Raw genomic sequence first — 26,347 nt, 5'->3', positions numbered from 1 at the left:
CTTACGTTCATCTCTAGGTATTTTACTTTTAAACGCTTGTGCAGTGGGCAGGACGAGCCTGTCGGGCTCAGCGGCGGGAGGCATTTCCAGGACAGGGAAGTGTCCCGGGTGGAGCACGGCTCCCTCCGCACCGCGCAGCCTTTGGGAGCGCGGTGGGCACCGGGCGGGGCCCGAGGCCACGCCCCCATTCCCACGCCCCTCCCCTGCATGACCACGCCCCCAGCATAACCCCCTCCCGCCTGTTCCCGCCTTCGGAGCCGTGAGGGGAGGGCACAGCGGCGATTGGCTGCCCCGCCCCGTGCCCCGCCCCCACCCCGCGCTGATTGGTGAGAGTGCCAGGCCGGCGGGATTGGCCGGTTCAAAGGGTGGGCGCGGCCGTGCTGCCTGGCCATGGAGGCTGTGACTTGCGCCGAGCACGGTGAGCGGCGGACCGGGGGTCGCCATGCCGGGGGCAGTGTGGGGGGCTCGGCCTGACTGGTTCCGCTCTTCTCCGTTCCGCAGGGTCCCTCTGCTTCCTGAAAACGGGCGTCCGCGATGGCCCCAACAAAGGGAAAAGCTTCTACGTGTGCGGGACGCATGGCCCCGCTGCCTGCGACTTCGTCCTCCCAGCGCCGTAGGTGCAGGGCGGGGGCGGCAGGAGGGGAACGATGGGACGGGACACACTTGGCTGTCCTGAGGGAAATTCGCTGCTGTGTCAGCAGTCGCAAGCTTGTTTGCGCACGCAGCCTTTGTTTTGTCGCAAGTGATTGTTTTGCGGCGACAGTTTCCCGGGCACTTCGTCTTGTTATAAATGATAAGCCGAATCCGTGAATTAAAAATATTAATAACAAATTTATTAATAAAAACAAAAAAAAATCAAGCATTTGAGAAATAGATAAATCCCGATAAAACCACAACCAAAGCGCAGTTCCGATCCCGGGAATCGGCCCTGGGTGAACTGCAGATCCTGCGCCCTGTGGCACAGAATCCCCCTTTGGTTCACAAATTCGGGGAGCGCAGGGTCCATTTTTACACAGTTCCCGGGCTTGTGCAACCGATTACTTCATCGGTTCTTTTGTGTGTATGGTCTTGGATTCATATTCATCTGGTTTCTTTTCTGGATGTGATTTTGGTGAATAGTTTTTCCGGGGAGACATAAACCTATGTCTGGGTTTGCAGGAACCAGGTATTGAGATGTATGTCCTTGATGGGTTTGGGATGATGGATATGGGGTGCTGAGCGCTTGGCTGATGGCCGATGATGGCGGTGCTCAGCCCCATCTCCCATGGGTGGCACCCTCTTTTCTTTCGGTGATGGGTGTTTTCTTGGGCAGAGGAATGTCTTCCCGGAACCCTGCATTCCTTAGGCTTAAGAACATTATACAGTAACATACAAACTAACTCTCAGACTACAGTTATATAGGTTTTATACCATGTTATAAAAAGAAAACATGAATTAATCCTACTATATTTATCACAGTCTTGTCTGTATTCTTCCGCTTCTCCTTTCCCCCTTTCAGGGTTCCTGCTTCTCACTGCTTGATCCATGAGGGTTGCGTGGTGGAGCTGCAAGTCCTGGTTCAGCAGCCCGACAGAGATGAATACCAGTAAGTTCCTCAAATTTTTTTAAAAAAACAGATGCCTGCCTTCAAACGGGTAAAGCCTATGTTCCTTCTTCCTTCTTTATCCTATGTGCACTGCTTAAAATAATCTTCTCAAACTGATTCTGACCAATGGTCGTTTAGTTTTTACAGTTGCACGTCAGAAAACTTGAATCCTGTGACTCAGTAGTTTTTCTGTAATGAGGATTTAACATTCACCTAGGCAGTACCTGTGTTTGGCGAAAGGAGGGCTCTTAGTAGAGTATCTCGTTTTTATGGCATCTTTGAAGACTTACTTTGTAGGATGCTGCCTCTTAAAGATCGTTATTCTTAGGATCAGGAGGATCTTAGCTCTCTCATTATTTGTGAACAAGTGAGAGAGTTAAACTAACAGTCATTCAAAGTGGAAACGGGTTGATTGCACACGTTGAAGCATTGGGAATTGTTTGATGGTGACTGATTTGCAGTTTCCTTCTAAAACTGAAGAGTGTCATGAGCCCTGAGGCCTTCACTTACCCTGTTTCCAAATGTTTGCCACTTTTATTAGCAGTTACATCCAATAGTATAAACCTGGGTCATCGGATAAGGTTTGTTTTTAACAGAATTGAACATGGCTCTGTGGTTGGGTTCATCCAAACTCCGCATCAAATTCACCAATGTTAATTTTGATAAAGTCCTTGCAGCAGTCCTGATTGGGTGCTAGTTTAAAAAAGAAATCACATCCAAAGTATTTCTGTGTCTGAGCTGCTATAAAAATGAGGTAGCCTGTGCAGTATAATTAAAATGAGCTGTCTCCTTGCACCATGAAATCATAAAATGCTTCTAAGGCTCTAAACATAGACAGTATTTTTGCCTAAGCAGTTACTGTTCTATTGCTAAAATTTAAAAAAAGCCCAATCTCTCGGAATCTTTATTCAGAAAACACTACTCCTGTAAAAAGCTCTGTTGCCAGTGTTCGTGGCCTTTTGTTATGCAAAGTACGGTATGTATGAATGTAAAGTACAGGCTAGTAGAACTTGTCTGTGATGGTTTTTGGTGCAAAGTACTTTTGAAAGAATGCTTAAGAGCTTTTTTACTGGCTCCTGGGATTGAAATCTTGTTTTAATCCTTGGTAGGTTGTTTTACCGGTGCCTTAAGAGTAAGCTGAAAGGCAAGAAATGGTGTGGAAGTGTCCCATGGAAGGTATGAGTGTTTTGTTTGTATTACAGTATTGCCTGATTCCAGCATGACTTCTCCCTCCATGTACCATAATCACCTTTGAAACTCTTAGTGGGAGATTTTATATTTTCCAGTTGAGAAGTGTATCCGGCATGCTGTCCTCTAGATGACACTTCTCTTTCTCCTAAGCTGTGTGAAGTACTCGCTATTCTTTAGTCTTAGATGAAACTTGGATTTGATTCCTGGCTGTCCTCCTTTCTAGAGATTGTGCTATTGGGACTAGATCTCAAAAGATAATGGGAATGACAAAGAAAGTAGAAAACCAGCTGTTTTATCTTGGATTTCTTATGAAATATTTATCCTGATTCTGTTAAAATGATAGGAAGGATGATCTTGATAGAGGATGAAGTCTTGCTTGAGGTGATCAGGTTGTGTGTGTTACTAACAGGCTTTAATAATTTGTACATTAGCATTTACTCCCATGTACATATTGCAGGATCCAAAAGCTACCCAAGTGTCAAAACCCTTGGAATCCCAGCCCAGAACAGTACCTTTCTTCAATCCCACTAACCAAAGAAATCCATTCAAAGTGCTAGACAAGAATTGTGCACCATCATCCTGGAAACAAATGAAGCAAAGAAATGGAGAGGAAAGTAAAGCCCAAGGAATTAAAGCAGAGAATGAGAGTGTGCTGGCGTCACATAAAGAAGAGAAATCAACCTCTGATTCCTCCACAGATACAGTACCTCTAGAAGAGCTTAAAAATAAAAAAAAGCCATCCACAGGAAGTAAAAGTGACCCAGAATTTCAGGAGACTACAGTGTCTGAATCTAAACTTTGCCTTTCTGAGACCGGGAAAGGGAAAAATACACTTTCAGAGGAAGAGGAATATGGTGGCAGTGGCTGGGAATCCAAGAAGCCTTCTGATTGTGTGGACAAGGAGCCAGGCACAAGATCAAAACTCTTGCCACTAAGTCTTGGAAAGCAAAGTACAAGTACCAAGACTCCAGGCGAGGAGCAGCTTGGAGAAAAAAGCTTCAAAAGTTGTAGGGATAAAGAAACCAGAGAGAAAGATTGCACTGGTCAGAAGAATGGTGAAGTGAAACCAGTGTCTCAGGAAGACGCCCCTTCCCCAGCAGGAGCACGGTCGGCATCGCAGCGTGCTGCCCTGAGGGGAGGGGCAGAGGCAGAGCTGCCCAAGGCACAGCTCGGGCCAGGGCTGCCACAGCCTCCTGGTGACACCTCTGGCAGTGACAGTGATGAAGTACAGTTTGTTTGTTCCTCATCAGGTAAAAGTAAACCTGAGAAATCCGTTGAGATTCCTTTAGGAAAATCAGGAAAGAGTGTGCAGGGGACATCATTGCCAGGAGCAGCAGCATCACATCACATGGAAGGACCCCAGGACCCTAAAGTGCTTCATAACCACCTTGTAGTCCAGCTGAAACAGAAAAAGGTCATTTATTGCACCTATTATTTGGGGGTTTATTGTTCTGTTTTCAAGGTGACTTCCCTTACTCATACACATAGTACAGACCAGTTGTATTAAGCAAATACAAACCAATTACCTCTAAGGTAATGCGATATTCTGGCTTTGGGGATATGCTCGGTTTTCACCCACCTGAGGTTGTGTCTTGTCTTTTACCCTGAAAGTAATTTGCATAAAACGGGATAGTGCACAGCCAGTTTAACCTTTGTGAATAAAGAATAACATGGCTGTTTCTGGTAGCCTCTCTTGGCCTTGTGCACTAGGAGTCATCTAGCTCTGAAAACTCACACTAGGGTGAAATAAACTACCTGCCTGCTTGCTTCATTTTTCCTCCAGTAATTGGCAATCACTATGTTTTACAGTTTTTGTTTTGAACCCCCGTTTGTCTAGAGTTCAGAACAGAACCTTTAAATAAAGCCAGAACTGCTGTTTGTGCAAGCATAGAAAGAAAGGTGCAAGTAGGTTAAATGTTGTGGGTGTTTTGAGAGATATTAAGATTGTCTGACTCACCTGACTGCCTGTTTCATAAAAAGGAGGAGTCTGTGTGTCCTTTTATTTTCTGCTAAATGACTGTTTAACTGCACTGAATGGCATGTGAAAGCTTTTGGAGATCACAGAACAGTATCAAAATACAAATTAAAATGGGATAAGATTAGTTCTTTTTAGAATTTTGACCCGATTGTTCTGTGTTGGCAGAGAGCTTGGTGACCACACTCAAGTTTTGGTTTCTTTCTTTTTTGCAGAGTACTCTGGCTACAGTGAATGTTCAGTTGCTGCCAGATAAAGGGAAACGGTTATTAAAGCAAGTGCAGGATTTGGAAGCTGCACTCAGTGCTCTTAACATTTCAACAACAGATACTAGTGAAAAAGGTAGGGGGTTTTTTTGTTGTTGTTGTTTGTTTTTTTTTTTCTCCAGAAGTTTACAAAAGTTTGTCTTAAAACAGTTTTTAATGTGGAGGAAATATAGCATAAACTTATATATGGCCTGTGGTCTATAAAACATTTGTCTGTTGAGATTAACTGAAGATGGAAAGTGTTAATTGCAAAATATGTGTCTGGGAGCAGATGAATTGAACAACTCAAATGTTTCCTCTGTAATGTGGTGGCTTCCCAAGGGAGTTCCCTCCCACCATTAGGATCTAGGTTCCCAGCTTTGGCTGCATGATTGAGACAGGTATCTCTATGAGAACATGCCAATGAAGTGTTAACTCCCTCAGCTGCGTTATGGAACTGTGGTGTTCGTGCATGTTGTTGTCACTGAATATCCCAGTTACCAGATTCAAAATGAGCAGCTTCCAGTGTGCCATTCCTGAGAGAGGAAAGCTCATGAGCTCTTGGCCCATTTGTTCGTGGATGTTTAGGTAGTTTTTGTGTTCAAAATATTGACAAGAGAGAGGTCTTCAAAATTAATAAATCATCTGGGAACAGGGTGCAAAACTGACCTTGTGTGCACTACTCTGATCACAGCTGCAGAGTTAACTGTGTTGCTGTAAACCACATTCTGAGGCTGGAGCTGGACTCACTGCCTGTCACCGCAGCAGGCCAAGAGCACATGCTGGTAGCTGCTTGGCTCAGGTGATGTGGCAATCTGCTATTAAATTGGTGTCACTGCTTTCATAGTATTTTGCAAGCAGACTATTGGGCAAAATGAAGGCTCTTTGGGCTGTAGAGCAAGGCTCTGAGGTTCGTTGTGCAACCTTTTCAGCCCGTGATTCCTTTCTCCTTAAGGGCAGGATAGCACAAGCAGCAGCTGCCATGAAGAATCCTTGTCTAACCCAGTTGGCAGGCCAGGTGGTACAAAGTTGATAGCACCACTCCTGCTCCAGGATCCTACAGCAAAAGCCTCTGCAGGCTCACACAGTCACCCCTCAGCTGCTGCTACTTGGGGTTCCAGTGGCCAAGATTTTGGAAGTAAGTATAGAAAGACTTTCCCATTACAGAGAACACTGTTGATTATGATTTCTGAAATAATCCTGCAACTTGTGGATACATGTGACAGTACTAAGCCTGTTTTGTTACTGCATACTGTCCCTCGGGCATCTGTAGCTGCTGAAGTCAATCTCTGAGGTGAAAGGTCTGTTTGGGAAAGTTAGCTTTGTAAACACATCTCTGGTACTGTATCTTTGCAGTGAGCTTTGGTATGCAGAATCTGTATGGGGGAAGAATGACAGAAGATCGAATCAGGGCTGTACACAGTGCCATATTTGAGGCTATTAATCATCTTCACAAATCTCTAGAATCCTGTCCAACAGAGGAGACAGCAGCTGAAGATCCCTCTGGACTGAAGGTGGGTTGGCAAGGATGGAAGCTGTCATGCTGATGAATGAATCACAACCTCTGAGTGGTGCCCTAGAGCATTCCTTCCTTCCCACTTTGACATACTTTGCATCCTGCTGGAAGGAGATACTCTAATTACATTCCTTCCATGTTTGTACGTGACTGGCAGAACAGAGGTGTGAGGAACAGCCTGAGAACCTCACTGTTCATTCTTCCTGGTGAGCTATAAGAAATAATCTTTCAAAAAACTGTTGCAGGTGATTGAGTTCATGCAATGTGATGGACTCCAGAGTAGTCAGTTCTGATCTGTTTGAGGTTATATGCAAGGTATTGGAATAAAGGCACATGCCTCTACCGGATGGTGTGTAGATGCATGTGTGTTGTGTCACTTGTCACATTGTCTTGGGACCTTTTCAGTGGTGGGGAAGGCCACTGAATGTCCTGTGATGGTAGCATGTGTCCCTCTTCCTGTTTTAAGAGTCTGTAGGGGTCTTAGTCACAGTGAGAAAAGGGGAAGTGTTCTCAATCCCTTTTCTTGACAGTGGTAGCTGTTGGAAGCAAGGTAGTCTGGGGTGGATTTTCCAGCTGAGCAAGCCATCCTTATCTGCTCTCTGAGGCACTAGGCTGATTAGTGCAGGAAACATTAGGAAGACTCATCTACGGTACTGCTAACCTCCTGTCTTCAGAAGCTGCTTACCTTGGGTATCCCAGCCCACGTGGAAAAAGAACAAGTAGGTAAACTCCTTTTAGTAGGACTGTAGTAACACAGTTGGAAAGGATAATTGGTACATGAAGCAGAAGTGTCTACATTTTGCCAGGTGTTTCCTTAAAATCCTCTGTCTCACTCACCCCTCAGGTCCCACTGCTGCAGCACCAGAAGCAGGCGCTGGCATGGCTGCTCTGGAGAGAGAGTCAGAGGCCGTGTGGAGGAATTCTGGGTGAGCAACAGAACGACAGTAAATTTTGTGGGGCTGATCTGTGGCAGCAAAGTTTTGCATGTAACTTACTTAGAGGCCAATAACTGGCTTTTTGTAAGCATGTCAAAAGGGCTTGGTTTCCGTGCCCTATTACCAAGTACAAGTATTTAACAATTACTAAATCATACCCTGAAATTTTCACCTGTGTATTTTTGATTTTCTGGGTTCCCCAGGGCACTTTCTGTTGTATTATTTTCCTCGATGCTGATCCAAGGGGCCTCATTTCTGCAGGTGGTAACTTGAATGTGTTTTTTTGCAGCGGATGACATGGGCCTGGGGAAGACTCTAACGATGATTGCTCTCATTCTGGCCCAGAAGCAGCTGAAGACAGAGAAAAGAAAGGAGACGTTAGAAATATGGCTATCCAAAAATGGTACAAAGTTGATTCCATCCTACAGCACATACATTATGATGAAGTGCCATCTGAAATGCCTAAAGCATTATAGGTTAAGGGATTGTAGACCAACACACTGTATCTGTGCTCACTGTCCTTATTCAGGAAACTTTCACTTGGCTAAATTACACTGTGCTTCCTTGCATGGCCTTACTTTTGATCAGGGTCATTTTTGTCTGCCCTTGGATATGTAGGATTTTCCAACTCATTACTTTATATTGTCTGGGGATTTTTTTTTTACTGTTTTCCTTAAATAGTTAAAGCCAGTATATGCTGGGTTTGCAAAAGGTTTCATGGGTTTTTTTAAGACATATGCATAGTTTTCATAGGGACTTCAAACAGCTACTACTCACCTCTCGGTAACTGATTTTTTTCTTTCCAACTCTCCCCCAAAGATTACTTTTATCTTGTCCACAGGCACTGGGGATGTTAGTGCTTTTTTTAAGGAGTATTGCATCTGTGTCCACAGTTTGTACTGTCTGTATCCTCCTGGAACTGGTTGGACACTCTTCTCAACTGTGAATTTCCAAAACTTGTGTCTTTGTTCTCGTCTAATGTAAAGACATTGAAACCTGTCTGCAATGTTTTTTTTTAGACTCCACTGTTATCCCTTCCCATGGCACATTAATCGTTTGTCCAGCATCCTTGATCCATCACTGGAAGAAAGAGATTGAGAGACGTGTGGCCTTTGGCAAACTGAGGGTCTATTTGTACCATGGGCCAAATCGAGATAGGCATGCAGAGGTGTAAGTGCTAACCCATAAATATGACCAAGAAAAGCAAAACACTATGTAGCAAGAGACTGCGTTCATCCAAGTTGAAATTCAGTGGATGTAGAATGATGGGAGAAGGTGAAGTACTGAAATGTGGAAGGTCCAGAAAGTCAGGCTGGTGTGTGCTGTCAATGTGTATTTAGTAAAACATTTATGGCCTGTGCCCATGCTCAGTGGTTCTGGTGGAGGCTGTTGCTGCTTCTGATAGCAAAAAAAAAAAGAAAAAGAGGTGTATATTCTCTAAAATGTTTCTTGCTTGCAAAGATTGTCAGCGGCAATTTCTTCCATGCTTGTGCTTCGTAGTTGTATTTTTTTATCAGCTGTATGTACAGATCAGTGTGTTTTCTAGAACTCTTCAGGCCATGCTGAGCAGTATTCCTGGGTGCCAGGCTCTAAGCAGGGCTCATGCCATGTGGTGTGCATTCTGGTCAATGGCTTTTACTGTCATCTTCAGCTTGATGTGTCTACATCCAGTATCCATCCATAAAGTGGGCACGATGTGTCTTTCCCGTTTGACTTCAATGAAGCTCAGTTTTCTGTAAAACTCAGTATTTGAGCTCCTGTAGCACTGTGTTGTTCTTAAATGCATTCTTCAGCATGTATTAAGTCTCTCTTGCAAAATGAATTCCTTATTTGTTCTTGCTCCTGATTCTACTTTCCCTTCATTTAGGCTTTCTGGATATGATGTTGTTGTCACAACCTACAGCCTTCTCTCCAATGAGGTTCCCACAAGCAAAGAGGAGGGGGAAGTCCCTGCTCAGGACCATGATGTGGGGGTAAGAAGCCATAATGTCGACAGGGAGTCGCCTTAAGGTTTTGTTCTGAAGTGTTGCAAACCATTGTTGTTTCAAGTAACACCTTATATGTGCTACAGTGAGCAGAAGCTTGTTTTTTGTTTTTTTTTTTTTTCATAAGCCCCTGTTGATTTTTTTGTAACAGTGAAGTGATGAGATGAAGTGCTGGGAAGTGCAGCAAAACCAGATATATATATATCATATATATCAATCACAATATATCTGTTCCATAGAATTACAGAATATGCTACATTGAATACAGTTGAAATGTCTTAAGAAGTAATTTTAAGAATGCAGTGGTGAATCTCATTCTCCTTTTGAGGTAAAGGAGCAGTAGAATCTCCTGTTTGATGATGTTTGTCACTTGAGACACTAATGTCACTCCAAACTACCAGAAACCTGTTGTGCTCAGGCTCTGGGTCAGTCTGAGCTGAGACTGAGGCAGCTTCCATGCTGCCTTGAAGAAACAGCAGTGTGCTGGCTGGGCTATGAAAATAATGATGTGATTACTAAGTGCTCACTGAAATGACTGCACAATGTAGAGGAAGTCCCTTGCTGTCTCCTACCTCTGTGCACAGCTCTAGATGTAGCTCTTGAAGAAAACAGGACTTGGAATTTCCTGAAACTTCTAGATGGCATCTATAAAATTTTGAGACATCAGAATAATTGTTTGTGGCCCTTCATCTCAGCATAGCAAAACTTTACTGATATGAAACACCTTGAGGCAAGAACCTTGTATGATAAAATGTTAAAAGCAAGAAAACGAGCAAAATACTAGAAATTGTTATTGAGATCAGGCAATAAGTTAGTTTTCAGCTTATGAACTTTAAATGTGGAAGCTTTAAAGAGATGATTTCTGGAGACCATTTCTTAGATGACAGTAAGAGCACAAACTGCTGCTGACTAACATCAGGAAAAGACTTCTTGCTGGAAAAATGTGTTTGCTTGTGGCTCTTTGGAGAACCTAGGTTTTGCTTCAGATTGTAGTCTGCTTTTCCTTTCAGAGTGGATCATCTCCCAGTTCCCCTCTGCTCAGAGTAGCTTGGGCTCGGATTATATTGGATGAAGCTCACAATATTAAAAACCCACGGGTTCAAACCTCTATAGCTGTGTGCAAACTGAGAGCCAGTGCCAGATGGGCTGTCACTGGGACACCGATACAGAACAACTTGCTGGACATGTACTCTCTCCTGAGGTGAGCTGGCTGCACATGACCACGTGTCCTGTCCCACATGGACAGGGATCTAGTCCCAGTAATTCTTCTCTGAGGAAGTGCTGGAGTTGTTTCTAAGTTTGAGATGTCTCCAAGTTATGTGGAGTAGTAGGATTGGTTATATTAATACTTAGCACTGGATTGCAATATGGTTGAGGCATGGCACAAGGCTGACCATGTGTCTGCTGTTGCCTGTGGCTTTTCTGCCTCCATGGACAACAAAGGGGAAATTACCTTTGTCTTCAGGATGAGTATGCATGAAACCAATATTGATGAACAGAGGTTTTATGAGTTAATCCCTGCTGTTACCAAGGCAGCCTGGGAGAACCTTCTTGGAGTGTTGTGCTACAGGGACACTGAAGTGAAAACTTTGGATTCTCTAAACAGTAATAAACAGATGCTCCTCATTGCTGAGGGGGGAAAGGTTACAAGTGTGTTTGAGAACCAGAGAGAACTTGCATTTGAAATTAATTTTGGATAATTAAAATTAATTGTCAAGTAAGAAGTTTGGTATTTTGAAATAACAGATGAATATGCTTTTTGGCAAGTGCCTCTACATCTTGATGTCCTTTGCTGGTGATGGTTGAAACATAGTGGGCTAAGAGGAAGTGATGGGTACAGAATCATAAACAGGTGCTTACAGTATTAGTGATGGTAGGACATCTAAGCAAACAAGTTATGACCACCATTACACTGGAAATGTTTTACTGCTCCTTGGTCATGCAGTTATGGCATTACGAAATGGTTTCTTTTGGTAGCAAGGAATAGCCACGAATTTGGTTCTGGTCACTCCAGAGGAAGTGAAGAACTCTTCTTCCCTTGGTATGAAGTCTCCTTCCTTCCTGTCACAGGTTTCTACGTTGCTCTCCTTTTGATGAATACAAAGTGTGGAAGTACCAGGTAGATAACAACACAAGGAAGGGACAGGAGAGGCTAAGCCTCTTAACCAGGAGCCTCTTACTGCAGAGAACTAAGGACCAGCTGGATTCAGCTGGCAAGCCCCTGGTAAGAGCTTCACCCTCCAACACTATACCATCATTCCATTGTTTTCCTTGCAGCAGGCAGTTAGTTATTTACATGCATAAATTTGTTAATGGGTGGGGTTTCCTATCTGCTGCAGTCTCTTGAGCGAGAGAAGCAAATGCCTGTGGGATGCTTTGGTTGCTTACCCAGAAAGCAGAATTAAAGAGAATAATGAAACCTTTCAGTTATAAATCACATGCAGACAAAAATATGCCAAGTAATTGCACATAGATGGCCACTTTGAGGAAAGTTAGTCTAGATCACTGGTAGCCTAGATCTCTGACAACTCAAGCTGCTACATGTCAGATGGACCTAGTGTCTGCTGGAGCATTGGCTTTCTGCATTGTTTTTTACAAACAGTCTGTTGAATGGAGTATTAGGTCACAGGTGTGTCTTAAGCCTTTAAAAGGTATAGTTTTGGTGTACTGTCTGATTTTGAATGAGGAAATAAGCTACTTTAACAACACAAAATTAATCCCTCTGTGGTAGTTGTCAAGCAGCTCATACGTACTAGCTCATGCCTCTTGTTATTGGATGAGCTGGAATAAAGATTTTATTGTGTTAACCAGGCTCCTTGGAGTTCTGGGAGTGTCTGTGTTGTGTCATAACTGTGTTAGTACATATGGCTTCAGTGGACAAACAGCTATATTCTGAGACTTAGAGTTCTGTGTTAAATCTTGGATTGCTGGTGTTTGTGATGCTCTCTAAAACTTTTGCACTACATACATCTGATCCTGTGAATTTTCACTTCAGGTTTCTCTGCCCCAGCGCAGCACACAGTTGCATCAGTTAAAACTTACAGCAGAGGAGCAATCTGTGTACAATGTGCTCTTTGCAAGATCCAGGTATGAATGTGGGTAGAGATACGGTATTTTGTGGGTTTGTTTCTTCTTGTTATAGAAATCAGAAGAGAAATTAACTTCAGATGAGGAGAGCTTTTGGACAAACTTCTGTTAGTTTTATCCCCTTCTGATTTATCTGTCTAGTGTCTTTGAAAACACATTGATTGTTTGGGTAGTAGGCAAAACTGATTTATTTCTTTTCTCCCATATATTCATGTTTCATGTGAGCTTTAAATTCTGGCCTTACACTTAATCTCACTCATTTCAAGACTCCAAAGACTTAAAATTGCAACAAGTAGTTCTTAAATGGTGATGTGTGAGTGCCTGTAAAGGAGAGAATTGTCATCTTTGCTCTGTGATTCCTTTACAGTGAGAAATTATGCTGGCTTGTTCAGACAGCTGTAATGCAAACCAGCATCACTTTGTGTTCTCCTAGGCTCTTTCAAGTCTCACTGTAAAGAATTTTCCTTCCTTCTAAATATACATTTAAAGGTGCTCTCATACTCAAGAAGCAGACTTACTTTCTGTTGTGATTTCCAAAATGCATCTTTGGTTTTGATCATACTCAAGTTAAAGAAAACTGGGGGGGTGGGGGGTGGTTTGTGATCGTTTCGTGACTGAATGATTAATGAAACCTTCCTTACCTTAATGCATCAGCAGCTTGCTAATCTCAGGTCCTTCTTGCCTTTTTTCTTGCTCTGAATCCCAGTGTCTTTGTCTTGTTTTTACAGGTCAACGCTACAATCCTACCTAAAGAGACAAGAGCAGAAAAATGAAGGCAGAGAGTATGATGGTGGTAACCCCTTTGAGAAAGGTTTGAGCATGCCCTCCCCTGAAAACACTTGCAGAAGTGGCTCTTAAGTGCACAGTTCAGAAGGGGGAAGAGACCTGGGGTCAGGACTTAGAAATTCTTCAGAAAATGCTCTCCTCATGTTAAAAAGACTTATACCTTAGTATTTCAAAAGTGTGTTCTCATTGTTGTAGCTCTGGGAAAATCTCTTAACCCTTCTTGTTTCTAAAATTTCCTTTGAAATAAAGGTCTAGTTATTCAGATAACATATGCCAGCATTAGTGTATGGTATATCATACTATGACTTGTGTTGTTACCTTTTTTTCTTTTTTTAATTAAAGGGGGGGTTGATGAGTTCCTATGTTAAATCAGGTATTTGCTTGCCTGTTCATTCTTGACTCCTCTTCATGAACCTCTTCCTGGGGATGGATGGACAGTGCTTGGAAATGCCTCCAAGAGCTCTTGATGTTCTGTCTTCCTTCCCTGACAGTTGCACAAGAGTTTGGAGTCAGTCAAAAGGAATTTCTAGCAGGCTCACAAAGTGCCTCCCAGGTCTCAAGCACCGCCCATGTCTTGTCCATGCTCTTGAGGCTCCGTCAGTGCTGCTGCCATCTCTCCTTACTCAAAGTGGTAATTGCATTGTAGTGGTGTGGGGGGGTTTTGTGGGGTTTTTTAAAGTGTTTATGCAAGTTAACAGACTGGTAACACCTTTGTTTCTCTTCGCTATGAGAGTATAAACAGAGTCAATTTTTGGACTGTGTTTTAAAGCCCAAGATGTTTTAGATGGGCTTACCTTCTACTGAAGAGTTCCCCAGAATGACTTACATGGGCAGCTGTATCTTTGGAAATACCTTTATTCAGATAAAAAGGGAACTAGAATTTTAATGGTAAAGAAGTCTTAATCTTATCCTAGCCTTGAAAAGTGCACAAGTGTAGCCTGTTTCAAGGGCTTGTGTGTTGGAGAGCTCTGTCAGTGCTTTGAGGTTGCCTTGCACGAGGCAGACTAATCTTTCAGGAGTTCTTGGCTCTGAACTCTGTATATATGGTAGCTGTAGAGAAAGTTCAGCTGTTAGGGGAACAGGCAGGAATTTATGTTCTAACATCTGTAATCCTGCAGTTGTTAAATGCAGTGGGGGGGGTTGGTCTGAGGAGACTGGACTGCAGGAAATGGCTAAGCTCACATGCTTTCCATACACTGCCCCTTTTGGGACAGAGTAAACGTCCAAGGGGACTGTTTGATCCAGTAGTGCTTCTTAATTGTTCTGTCTTCATACTGCATAGCATCCTTCAAACCCAGTGTCCTCAGCAGGTACTCTGCTGGCTGGATCAGTACTGACTTTGATCTCAGGCTTGACTGGGATTATTGTTTTGCTTTCTTTCCATAGGCTCTAGATCAAGCTAACTTGAACAGCGAAGGCCTTACACTCTCCATTGAGGAACAGCTTGGCGCTTTGACGCTGTCTGAGCTCCAGACTCCTGATTCCAAATCAACAGTCTACCTCAATGGCACAGCCTTTCAAACAGATATCTTTGACATCACCAGGGAAAGCACCAAGGTATTCTGGTTGTGGCATTCTTACCTTCCTTGAGAAGCTTGGATTTCACCACTTCGCCTCTTAAATGGCTCATGAATTGTCACACCTTGGTAATTGCAGATCAGGCTAAGTTGCCAATTGAGATGAAATCAGGTGAGTAGGTTAGATGATAGCCTGCTGAACCCCTTCTGGGAAGGCTCCAACTTCTCACATGTTGAGGGGTACTTCTAGTAAAGCTGTGAGAATGTGACTGCTGAAAAACTAAGTGAAAATCGTAAGCAGTGGATTCCCAGAAGCTCAGAAGAGCTTGCATGTGAGACCCATGGTGCTTGTGATGAGATAGGAAAAAGGGATGGTAACAGGAGGAGAGGTTGCAATAACTTCTCACAGGAAAGTTGTACTCTGTAAGACAGGCTTCTATGATTTGATTTCCTGGCCTTGTTTTCTGTGGTGGGAGTATTCTTACCCAATGACTATTAAAATCTCTTTAAATTCTAACCACAGAAGAAATTCCAGTTGAAAAGCTATTCTGATCCTTTCTACTTTTAATAAAGAATATCCCAGCATGAGCTGGATTATGACAGCAAGCAGACTAATGTTTTGGATTATTTTTTTCCTGCAGATAGCTCAACTCTTGGCTGAATTGAAAACTATTCAGAGTCACTCAGAGCCTCAGAAAAGGTTAGCGAGCATGTCCTTTTCTTTAGTCATCGTGATTGAGAGAAGCACACTGTTCCTTGACAACAGCAGAAATACCTTAAAATAATTGAATACAAAACTCAGGGTATGGTAAAATGGTGACAGTACTGCAGTAGTTGAACACAAGTGTTGAGAAAAAAGTCTAAGACAAAAGAGGGGAGTTTAAGATACAGGTAAATGTAAATGTAAGGGAACGTGTGAGAAATCTCAGGCCTTGAGGCCCAGGAAGACTCTTCTCCAGAAATAGGCTTGGGAATAATTTGGTTGTGATGAGAAGTATTTGCCCACCCCACAACCCAGAAAAAGTGGGAGGACTAAAGTAGCGTTTAAAACTGAACCTGTTAGAGATAAAGGAATGCCTGGATCAGAGGACTTAGAGAAAGCTTTTTTTGTAGTCTTTTCCAAAAAGCATTCCCATCATAAGAATGGGAGCACCAACATTGCTTTTGTTCCCTTTCAAGCAACTATCAAATTACTGCCTCACAAACTGTTTAGTCCAAGAAACTGGGAAGTAAGAGGCTGTAGTGAATCTAGATTTGGTGTTGCTACTGTGTTTTGCAAAAAAGCTGTGTTGTAATTCAGGTTTGGGGTTGGGAGGTGGAAATGTAAAATCCAAAAATAGAGGTAAAAATTAAAGACTTAATTTATGTGAAGTTAATTGGGTATTAGCCTTCCACAGCAAGTCCTATCACTACACCTCTATTTCTGAAATGGGAAGGGGCTGGGCTCCAGTTTGCAGTGGGGAAGGTGCCTGAATTGTTGCAGCCCCTTGGGGGAGACAGTGCAATGACCAAACTGTTCCAGTAGAGAGAGAGCTGGTAGTGAACTCCCTGTTGTCTCTGCAGTGTGGTTGTCTCTCAGTGGACGAGCATGCTCAAAGTTGTGGCTGTGCACCTGCAGCGCCTGGGGCTGAAGTACGCCACAGTGGATGGCTCTGTCAATCCCAAACAGAGGATGGATGTGGTGGAAGAGTTCAATAACAATCCCAAAGGGCCCCAGGTATGAATTCAGGGCAGGGAAACAGTTCCTAGCACTGCTATGAGCAGCTGTGATGTCTGACTCTGTGACTGTGAACAGGTTCCTTAATGTTCTTTTGGCCTTTGAAGGTTATGTTGATCTCGTTGCTGGCTGGAGGTGTTGGCCTGAACTTGACTGGAGGAAACCATCTCTTTCTCCTTGACATGCATTGGTAAAGGGAAATAACGAATTTCTTGGAGAGACCATGTAGGGCATGCTGCTTGCTTTCTCACTGCATGTATTGTAATGTCTGAGGCAACTGGGTTTGGAGGGAGGTGTTCAGCTTATGGTAGGGGTTAGTGGTTAGTTGTGGAAAAGTGGTTTTACTACAGCCTTCATCCAAGATATTGATCGGTCAAGCCAGTTCTCACTGCCCTGAAATACAGTTCTGTAGGGGCAAGAAAAAATAAATAGAGGAATATAAGAGCAATCCAAAGAAGCAGGCGTGCAGCTTTGTATCACAAAAGGCTACCAGTAACTCAGCAGTCCCTGGCTTAATTTGTTGCAGTAATGGAAATGGTGCAGTAATGCCTACAGACAATTTGGCTCGAAACAAATCAATGGTGTTGAGCACAGTCAGTAACTGGGCACAGCTAGAGTACCTTTGGGTTTTACACATGAAGGAGTGTGTGCAGGCTCCTGATATTTGTGTTGTCTTATCAAAGTCAGAATTGTAGGTTTTTTAAACTAAATGTTACTCATGAGAACTCGCAAAGCAAACTAATGTACCTCATGCAAAACCAGCTCCTGAGTAGTAGCATTAAGAAGATGCTTCTACAATATGGAAGATTCACAGTTTTTTAGAATTCCCTGTAATTTTGTCAGATGAACCCATTTCTTATGTAAATATTCCTGAGTGATGGCCTCTTTCACTGGTGTTTGCCTTTTTGCTTCACTCTTCCCCACCACCTACTCAGCTTTTTCCGAGTAGCAACAGTTGGCCAGGCTTGGGGTTACATGGACCAGTGGTCTCAGTCATGCAGTTAGCTTTGTGTGGAACCCTGGGCAAAGGGAAATACAGTCAGGGTGAAGGCTGGCCATCAAGCTGGAAAACCTAAGGTAGCCTGGGAGCAGTTTTAGTTTTACAGAGGAAGAAAACAGGATTTCCTGGAGGTAGGAAAATGAGGCCTTTTTTTTTTTATTATTATTACCTTGTAGGAATCCTGCTCTGGAGGACCAGGCATGTGACCGCATTTACCGTGTGGGGCAGCAGAAGGATGTTGTGATACACAGGTCAGCATTTCACTTAGCAGAATGAGGAGCTGCTGCTTTCTTACTGTCTGCCTTTAGTCAGTGAGTCAAGACCTTGACTTCTCTACTTAGGGCTGGACACAAGGTCTGACAGTGGCATTGAGGTTTGGGCACTAAGACAAAAATGTTTTCATGTGTTTTGTGTGGCACTTGCACGCATGTTGCTGTCATGACAGCTAGCAGGGGTTTCTTGTTTTTCAGCCTGTGGATAATTGGGAACGTCCTATTCATTCCTAAGAACATTTTGGGCACCAAACCATTTCTCTTAATTAAGTGGGGATTTTTTCACTGTGATCCCTAAGCCTGAACCTTTCTAGTATTACTAATAAAAAACACATAAAGCACTTCCAATAAGTGGCAAAGTTGACTTTTAGAAAAAGCATCAGTAACTAAGTACTGAAAGATTAATTTAGTTACTATAAATGCACAGCACACTCAAAGACTAAAATCTAAACGGTTATTTGGGGTACAATGTTTTTGGTATAATAGGTGCCATCAGTTATCAAGCAGTAATTACAGGATTTTGTCACAGAATTCCTTTTACTTCAGATGACTGAAGTTGAGACCTGAAGTGCATCAGACTTATATTTGGTTGGATATGAGGACAGCTGGTTTCTGTTCAGAGATTGTCTCAGTTTGAGACAAATTAGGAAGTACTTTGTCAGTCACATAATTGGCTAATTATTAATTTCTAAGTAAGATGAATCCTTTCAAATTTACTGGGGAAGTATTTATATAACACTTCCACTTTTTGTAGCCCTTGAGATGGTGTGGCTTTGTTTTGTCTTTTTTTTAATTTTTTTTTTTTTCTTTTTAAGGTTTGTCTGTGAAGGAACAGTAGAAGAAAAGATCCTGCAACTCCAGAAGAGGAAGAAAGGTCTTGCCCAGCAGGTTCTGTCAGGCAAAGGAGAGACCTTCACTAAGCTGACTCTGGCTGACCTCAAAATTCTCTTTGGTGTCTAATTATCATTTGGAATATCCTACAGAAAGTAATTTATACCTATGAGTAACTGTGCAGATTTCAACATAAGGCTTCTGTTTGGAGGTGGTCATTTATTTTGAACAAACAACTACATTTTTATAACTGTTCTGGAAAGTTGTCAACTTCAATAACTAGTTTCAATTTTGATTGTGTATCCAAAGGTTAATAAAATTTTCAGTTAAAGTGTTGTTTTGAAACAAAAATGGCTGTTTTCTATGAATGCCTTCTAGTTAGAAAACTTTCCTTTGCCAGGACAGGAGATGCACAGACGTAAGTGAAACAAGAACAAGGGAGACAAACATGAGGTAGGGAAGTGTCTTGGTTTGGGAAGACAGGTATCTGCCAGGTAATAAAAAAAAAAACAACTGCAGTTTCCTTTGGGATGGAGAGTGTAAACCTGCCCCCCACCCCCCTTTTTTTTCTTTTCCAATTATAAATTACAATCAGAGGCTCTTAGGCAAAGATTTGGGAAATAGGAATAGCAGTTCTTAACTAGTATGTATTACAAAGCAAACAAACACAAACCCACCAAACAACTACAGCATTAATAACAAACGAAAACAGTACCAAGAACCTTGAGGGCTTTGTTTCACAAAACCCAGGGCAGTTTGGTTTCCGTGTCCCTGCAGGATCCTCAGAGCACCAAGCTGAAACAGTGGAAAAGTCCCGGGCTGGTAGCTGGGATGGCAGAGTGTCCCGGCAGGCAGGGGCAGGATGTCCCGGCAGCGCAGGGGGTGCAGGGTCACGCTGTAGCAAGAGGAGCAGCGCCGAAGAAGTCCAAGGCGAGGCAGTGCCTGGACCAGCTCCCCGCGGGTGACAGAGAAAACTCAGGATTCAGGCCGAACCGGTGATAGTAGATTTCCCAGGACTGGATCCCTTTGGCCACAGTGAAACTCTTCCAGCCAGCAACAGCCGTTCTCTCTCTCCCCGAACGCCAGAAAAAGAAAAGCCCGCAGCTGCCTCAAGCTTTGTCTTTTACCTGCATTATCTCCCCCTTCCACCTTTGTCCACCTCTTTGTTTCGGCTAAGTACTCTCAAGTATCCAACACTTGCTCTCGGTAACTTATGGGAAAAAATTCTTTAGAGAAAGAAGGAACAAACCTAACCCCCAACAGGAAGTTCAGATGTGGCATGGTGAGGTGGTGTGGGCATGAAGAAAGGAAAATAAAAGCATGATTCTGTAAGAAGACTGTATAAACTTTAGAATTTTAAGTAACAAAATGAACGAGTTAAAAGAATACTTCACTTTCTCCTTTGTTCTTAAGGAGGACTTTTTCTACCCTGTTCAAAATATTTACTGAAGCAGGGACCTATATTTCTGTTATGTTTCTATGAAACAGAACCTGAGTTCCTAATTGTTGTGGGGATATTTTTCTGAGTATTAGTTTTGAGGAAATTCTAAAGTTTAAGGTCTAGCACCTGCCTTTAGCTGCCATCTCATGAACTGGCAAATTTCTGCTGCAAAGTGATCTGAATGTATGGTTTTGGTACTCAAATTATTTTAAAGGAATAATAAGTGACTTCGGTTTGCACAGTTACCTACAGAACTGAGCAAAACTGTAGCTCTAATGTTAGTCCAGGTCTCTGGACTGCTCCAATGTAAACATGTCTTTGTAACCCAAAAATCTTGTGGAGGGCTGAGAGCAGCCTTCACCTGTGGTCAGTGAGGGTGTGACAGAACAGCGGGTCCTGCTGCTGCGTGGAGTTTCAGGGTGGTCTGTCGGGGGCGTTCAGGCAGTGCCTGGAGGCTGTAAGGGGCAGCCGGGGTGCCGCGCTGCCGTGGCACCGCTCTGCCGCTGTCCCCTCTGTTCGGGTGCCATGAACAAGGCACGCTTGTTCCGGGCGTGCTCGGGGAGCTCCGGGTTGTGGGGGGACCGAATTGGGCCCGCCGGGCCGCTCGCCCAGCGGTCAGGATGGCCGAGCGGTCTAAGGCGCTGCGTTCAGGTCGCAGTCTCCCCTGGAGGCGTGGGTTCGAATCCCACTCCTGACATCCTTTTTTCCCCCCCCCCTTTCTGCCTGTGCCCCGTGCGGTGCTGTTTTGATGTCTGGTCCCGCCGAACGCGGGTGGGAGCGGACGGGGCGCCATGCCTGCGCCCCCGCGGTTGGGCCAGCGGAGGAGGGAAGCGCACCAGGACACGCGTGGGGCCCGCGCATGGGCGCCTCCGTTCGGTGCGGGCGATGCCGTCGCGGAGGGGCGCGGACGGGATCGGCGGGGGGCCGTGGTGAGCTCAGCCCTGGCTGTAGTCCGACATATACAATAATGGTAGTTGGCAAAACGGACAGGCCGGTTAGCTCAGTTGGTTAGAGCGTGGTGCTAATAACGCCAAGGTCGCGGGTTCGATCCCCGTACGGGCCAGTTTCCTTTTGGGCCTCGCCCCCCGCCCCAGCCCCGTTTCCAGCAGGAAGGGGCACGGAGCCCGCCCTTTTGGAGGCGCCCGCACCTCGCCGTGATCGCCGCCGGAGCCGGGTAAAGGCCGCCGCCGCCGCCGCCGCCGCCGCCGCCGCCGCCGCCGCGGTTCCGGTGAGAGCAGCCAGGGCGGTTCCTTGGGAAGACGGTGTGCAGCCGCACGTGCGGAAGCCAGGGGCCGAAGGAAGGGCGTTGCCCAGGGCTGCCTTATCACGGGCGGTGCCCGCAGGAGGGCACAGCCCGACTTCCTCTATGAAACGACGCGTCCCTGCTGGAGTATGCTCCCCGAGGGAGCAGCCGCTGGGGACACGGAGCCCCCTCAGTCTCGGCGGGGAAAACAATGAAAACAAAACGACTGGCGCCCTGTCCAGCTTATCCCGCTAGCCAGACAGGCACGAGCCACTCGCGCCGCGCTGGGCTGCTGCGGGCACGGGAAGAGCGCGAAGAAACCCGGCCAGGGGACGGCGGCGGCTCCCCCAAAACAAACCTGCGGGAAGGCCGGGGATAGCCCAGGCACCGCTGGGATTTGAACCCAGGATCTCCTGTTTACTAGACAGGCGCTTTAACCAGCTAAGCCACGGCGCCGGGCGGGCCGCGGGCAGCCCCGCCTCGCCCTGCCCAAAAGGGCGGGGGCGCTCCTGGGGGTGTCCCCTTCCTGCAGGCGGGTCTCCGCTCCGAGATGGGGCTCTCGGGGAGACCCTCCGAATTCCCTCTTTATTTCTTACTGGGGAAAATTTTTATCGTTTCAAAAAAGAAAAAAAAAAAGAAAAAAACCCCACGCAAACAGCGAGCGGATTTGGGATACCGGAGAGAGAAGGAACATTCAGGAAGAGAAAAACAGTTCTTCGTAGTCGGCAGGATTCGAACCTGCGCGGGATGATCCCAATGGATTTCTAGTCCATCGCCTTAACCACTCGGCCACGACTACCGGATGTAAATAAGGTTTGGTTACCCGAATTTCCCCGCCCGAGTGGCGGCTCCGCCCCCTCACCTTTTCCCGTGCTTTTCCCTGGCGTGTTCCCGATGGGCGCCGCTCCCGCGGAGGGGTGCCGGGATTTGCGCGCGAGGTCCGGAGCGGCCAACCAGGCTCGGCGAGCGGGGTCGAGCCGAGGCAGCTGATAGGCTGTGGATCGACCCCCTGGGAGCGCGCGGACGGCGGGCCGGTTAGCTCAGTTGGTTAGAGCGTGGTGCTAATAACGCCAAGGTCGCGGGTTCGATCCCCGTACGGGCCAGCGGGACATTTTTTTTGGGTGACGGGTTGGGGTTATTTTGCGTTTAATTTTTCTTGCTGTTTCAGCGTTCTCGGTCTCAAACCACTCCCGTCCAGGGACGGGTCTTGGGCGCACCCACCCCGCAGCCGGGGCCGGAAAGACCAAAATCACGTCGGAACGTCCCGGCTACGGCGCTCGCAGACAGTGACGGCAGAAGGGAGAAAAACAAACAAACAAAAAAAGAAATGTTCCTGCCGTGACTCGGATTCGAACCGAGGTTGCTGCGGCCACAACGCAGAGTACTGACCACTATACGATCACGGCCGCTCAACGCCCGGCGCCACCGCCGCGGACGCCGCCTTCGTTCACCGCCGCACCCCTCCAGGCATGTTCCTGGTGGTAAGGCGGTACGGTAGGCGGGAATCTCACTGGGAAAAGCAAAGCGGCAACGGTGCGGGCAAAACGGTACAACCGCCTCCCCGTCGGGGAATCGAACCCCGGTCTCCCGCGTGACAGGCGGGGATACTCACCACTATACTAACGAGGAGCGCGCTGGCGGCTGATGGCCACTATCGGCCCCGAAGGCGGGAAGCGCCTGAGGCAAATGGCCGCGGCCGGAGCTCGCCCTCAGGGAGCCGCCCGCGCTGCCGTGCCCGAGCGGCCACGAAGGGAACCCCACCGAGGCTTTAGTATCCACCTGTGGCCCGAGGTTCGCCTTACTCGCAGCTTAAACACGAAGTTTACAGTGAGTCCCGCCTCACGGAGCGGATTTGAGGTGTGTGGCTGACACGGACACGCACCCCCCGGCCCCCAAATCCACCAACCTGTTGTCTGCCGACCGGTAATTCACGGGAAGGCTGGTTTGCTGGCTGGTTTATTTACATTCAGAACTTTCAGAATAGTCTTCCAAGGGTAGTTGGGCTTTCCTTGCTAAAAAGGCAGCAAAGTTGGCAGCGTGTCATCAGTTTCCCATAAAGTAACAGAAAAAAAATAAGGGAGGGGGGGTGGTTAGCAATTTAAAATGCGGTTTCCTGTAGCGTTACACAGTCCGAGGGGGATCAGGAACCCGCAGAAAGCCGTCAGCGGGAGCTGGCGTTTCTAAGGCACGTCTGTAACCAGTTTCTGCCACGTGCATGCGTCGTTTTGCTCCACCTGTCGCCGAAAGCGTCGGGATAAATCAAAGATTTATCTAGATTTATCTAATATTTTATATTAGAAAGTAGGCATTGCTTTATTCACAGCGCCGGCGTGCATGGGTATAGCTCTGCCTAGATGCAAGGCCACTTTCAAAACTGTTCACTTATTTATACATTTTTATCGAGCGAATCCATTGGTTATAAACTATATCATTCTTTCCATTAAACAGTGTTCTATATCGTGTTGGTTATTGATTTCTCATGATGCACATTTTCAGTCTTTTTACTATCTTTTTTCCTGATAAGGCGTTTCCAGCACAAATGCTGAATTGTCTTTGTTAGATTCTTCTTTAACTTCTGGTTTCTGCAACATGTCCTAGAAGGCTAAAATTCTGTATTCCAGGTGTCCAGTTTTCAGCAATACTTCTCCAGACTTTGTTCACTGAAGCTCATCAGGGTTAGTTTAGCAAAACTTAACAAGTTTCAGTGATTTTCCCAATCTCTTCTAACGATAGCAGTCTTTAAAACAAACAAACAAAACTTTGCTGCTTGCTGGTTTCTCGGGTTTGGTTTTCTTTTCCTGAGATTTCAGGTGGTGGTTCGAGTGAGTCTTTTTTGCCCTCTGAAAGCCCCGAGCCAGACGCAAGAAAAAAGCGGAGTCTTCAAGGTCTTGTTTTTCTTTGGTTTCTTGCGTTGTTTATTATTTTCTTATCTTGCAATGTTCTTTGTGCCCGGCCGAGATGTTCCCAGCTGCTCGGACACAGGACGACTCCCCCCCGCGATGGGAGGTCACTGGCTTTTATACAGATAACTACGTGTATATTGTTTACAATTATGTGCCAATGCCCATTACCTTTACTAAAGGGGTCATCTCTACTCTGACCCAGTCTCCTGAAACTACTTTGTGCCACCTTCAGCAGAAGATGGAGGTCAGGGGAGAAGAAGGAAGAACTCAGGGCAGCACCCTAAATCCTCCATCTTGTTCCCCATGCACCTACATACTAAGAATCCTAAAACTACAAAATTTTCCACCCTGTGACACACTACACTACTGTCTGTCACATCTTTGTGACTTGTAATTCTTCTCTCAGTGTCAGAAGCTTTTTTCCATGGACTGAAGTCAAAGGCTGTGTCTCTCTGGGCTCTGTGCCAGGGTCTACAACCCCCCTGGACAGATTCCAGACCCCCCTGTACAGATCTCAAACCCTCTTACTCCGGTCCCAGACCTCTCTGCTGAGGTCTCTGGCCTCCCAGGGTGCCCAAAGGAATGCCCTGGACTCCAACAGTTAAAGTGCAAAATCACACTGTTTATGAGTAGTATGTCACTAGATGGACACGAAAAGTTCACGCTCACCCATCAGGTTGAGAGATGAGAAAAGAAGGAAGTTTATTTCGGTTTGGAGTTTAAATAGGGTGTGGACTTTGACTAGCGATTGGGAGACGAGGTTGACACCTTTCTGACCCCACAGGTCAAACCAGAAGTCCATCAATTTGTCCTTCCCCCTGGAAGGAATGTATTATTTACCAAACATCAGTCTTTGATATTTTACAATGGGTAAGAACGTTCCAGTAGAAATGTAAACTATCAGAAGGCTGAAAAATCAGGGCGACAGTAGTACACTGCTTATGATTGATTAAAAACAATTAATTGGAAATCTAATTAAAACCATTGTAGGGTAGAAGAGTTCTTGGCTAAACTGAAATTCAACAGTTAGTTTTATGAACATGGTCACTTACCCACAATGTACCATATTTAAGAGGGGGAAAGTAAATGCCATCTTATTCTTTACTTCCTTATTCCTGGACTAGCTCTGCTTGTGTGATATTACAAAGTTAGGTTATATTTGTTTTCTTGGAACAATTGTTTTTCCTGGGAAAGGAAAGATGTTGAATGTATTAAATTTACTCATTGGGTAAGGGGAAAGGAAATACCTGTTTCAAACATTTAGTTCTAAGTATTGCATTTAGACAAACATCTGTCATCAAAGATTCACCATCTTTCACCTTGTGTGTTCCTGATGCAATAGGTGACAAGACAATTACTTATTTCCTACTCCAGAAAGAAAAAAATAATGTAAACCTCTCCCTAGGCATCCTTCTTATCCTGAAAGTCTGGGAAATGTATTTGAAAACGTATTTTGAACTATAATGACACAATAGCTATATATATTATAGATGCAAAACAAACCATGCTTCTTGCATTTTTAAAATAGTGAATAGTTATTTCATAATATTCTTAGAAAATGGTATTTTAAAGGACTGAGTGATGTATACATTAGGGATAAAAAAAAGGATCAGGGTTGGTAATAATGTGAGTTAGGGCTGCAATCCCTTCTCTTGCAGAAAGACACCACGTTTCATTGCGGTTGCTTTGTAGCTTCTGGCTCCTGGCACACCAGTTCATAGTTGTTCTTTCTTTACTGAGCAATCTCCTGCTCTGGAAAAACTCTTATCCCAGTGGCTCTGAAGTTATTTTACAGTGAGATTAGGTCTACTCACAGCAGCAGAAACACGAAGTGACCTTACAGCCTCTCTCTTCTCTGACTGTTTTCTTTGTCATGATGACATGACAAAAAAATGTCATGAGCTTGAAATTCTAACAAAATCCATTAGAAGTGTTTTTGAGAAAGCATGAGACAGAGTTTAAAATCCATATTCTGCCTACAACAGGCACTCTTCATCTCACCTCTAGAATGATTCTGTTGCTTCAGTCCTGTTTCTGTTTCCTAAATTTTTTTGATCGACTTCCTGAGGGCTGTGGTCTGTGATGGAGGAGAGCCTACAGTCTTGGAGTCCCGCAGTG

General features: G+C 45.0%; 1 protein-coding gene, 1 long non-coding RNA gene and 7 other non-coding genes across 10 annotated transcripts; 4 read left to right on the top strand and 5 right to left on the bottom strand.

Annotated features, from left to right (window-relative positions):
- Positions 1–365: 365 nt before the first annotated feature.
- On the top strand, positions 366–18,981 carry TTF2 (transcription termination factor 2). Its single transcript, XM_066175217.1, has 23 exons — positions 366–418; positions 502–613; positions 1,499–1,585; positions 2,695–2,761; positions 3,234–4,190; positions 4,967–5,093; positions 5,952–6,134; positions 6,353–6,510; positions 7,357–7,438; positions 7,737–7,850; positions 8,467–8,617; positions 9,315–9,420; positions 10,443–10,633; positions 11,503–11,656; positions 12,428–12,519; positions 13,248–13,330; positions 13,797–13,936; positions 14,692–14,862; positions 15,464–15,522; positions 16,386–16,539; positions 16,647–16,729; positions 17,716–17,790; positions 18,627–18,981. Exons 1-23 carry the CDS (start codon positions 391–393, stop codon positions 18,769–18,771), a joined length of 3,519 nt encoding a protein of 1,172 aa, XP_066031314.1. The 5' UTR covers positions 366–390; the 3' UTR covers positions 18,772–18,981.
- Positions 812–24,309, bottom strand: LOC136284802 (uncharacterized). 2 transcript variants are annotated; one of them, XR_010719300.1, is made up of 4 exons: positions 23,233–24,309; positions 13,161–13,266; positions 7,620–7,798; positions 812–4,175 (listed from the first exon to the last, which is right to left on the bottom strand). It is a non-coding gene; the product is annotated as an uncharacterized lncRNA (long non-coding RNA). The 2 variants fall into 2 exon arrangements; XR_010719301.1 differs by lacking the exon at positions 23,233–24,309 and adding an exon at positions 13,691–14,877.
- TRNAL-CAG (transfer RNA leucine (anticodon CAG)) lies at positions 20,698–20,780 on the top strand. The gene has a single exon. It is a non-coding gene; the product is annotated as a tRNA-Leu (tRNA).
- Positions 21,073–21,146, top strand: TRNAI-AAU (transfer RNA isoleucine (anticodon AAU)). Its single transcript has one exon. It is a non-coding gene; the product is annotated as a tRNA-Ile (tRNA).
- TRNAT-AGU (transfer RNA threonine (anticodon AGU)) lies at positions 21,709–21,782 on the bottom strand. Its single transcript has one exon. It is a non-coding gene; the product is annotated as a tRNA-Thr (tRNA).
- On the bottom strand, positions 22,044–22,125 carry TRNAS-AGA (transfer RNA serine (anticodon AGA)). Its single transcript has one exon. It is a non-coding gene; the product is annotated as a tRNA-Ser (tRNA).
- Positions 22,356–22,429, top strand: TRNAI-AAU (transfer RNA isoleucine (anticodon AAU)). Its single transcript has one exon. It is a non-coding gene; the product is annotated as a tRNA-Ile (tRNA).
- TRNAH-GUG (transfer RNA histidin (anticodon GUG)) lies at positions 22,661–22,732 on the bottom strand. Its single transcript has one exon. It is a non-coding gene; the product is annotated as a tRNA-His (tRNA).
- On the bottom strand, positions 22,884–22,955 carry TRNAD-GUC (transfer RNA aspartic acid (anticodon GUC)). Its single transcript has one exon. It is a non-coding gene; the product is annotated as a tRNA-Asp (tRNA).
- Positions 24,310–26,347: the final 2,038 nt, after the last annotated feature.

The sequence above is a fragment of the Chamaea fasciata genome, unplaced genomic scaffold, assembly GCF_029207755.1.
Source record: "Chamaea fasciata isolate MVZ Bird 193981 ecotype frontalis unplaced genomic scaffold, bChaFas1.0.hap1 SCAF_2, whole genome shotgun sequence".
Lineage (NCBI taxonomy): Eukaryota > Metazoa > Chordata > Aves > Passeriformes > Sylviidae > Chamaea > Chamaea fasciata.
The sequence above is the reverse complement of the archived record's forward strand: the minus strand, read 5'-3'. Positions and strand labels throughout refer to the sequence as shown.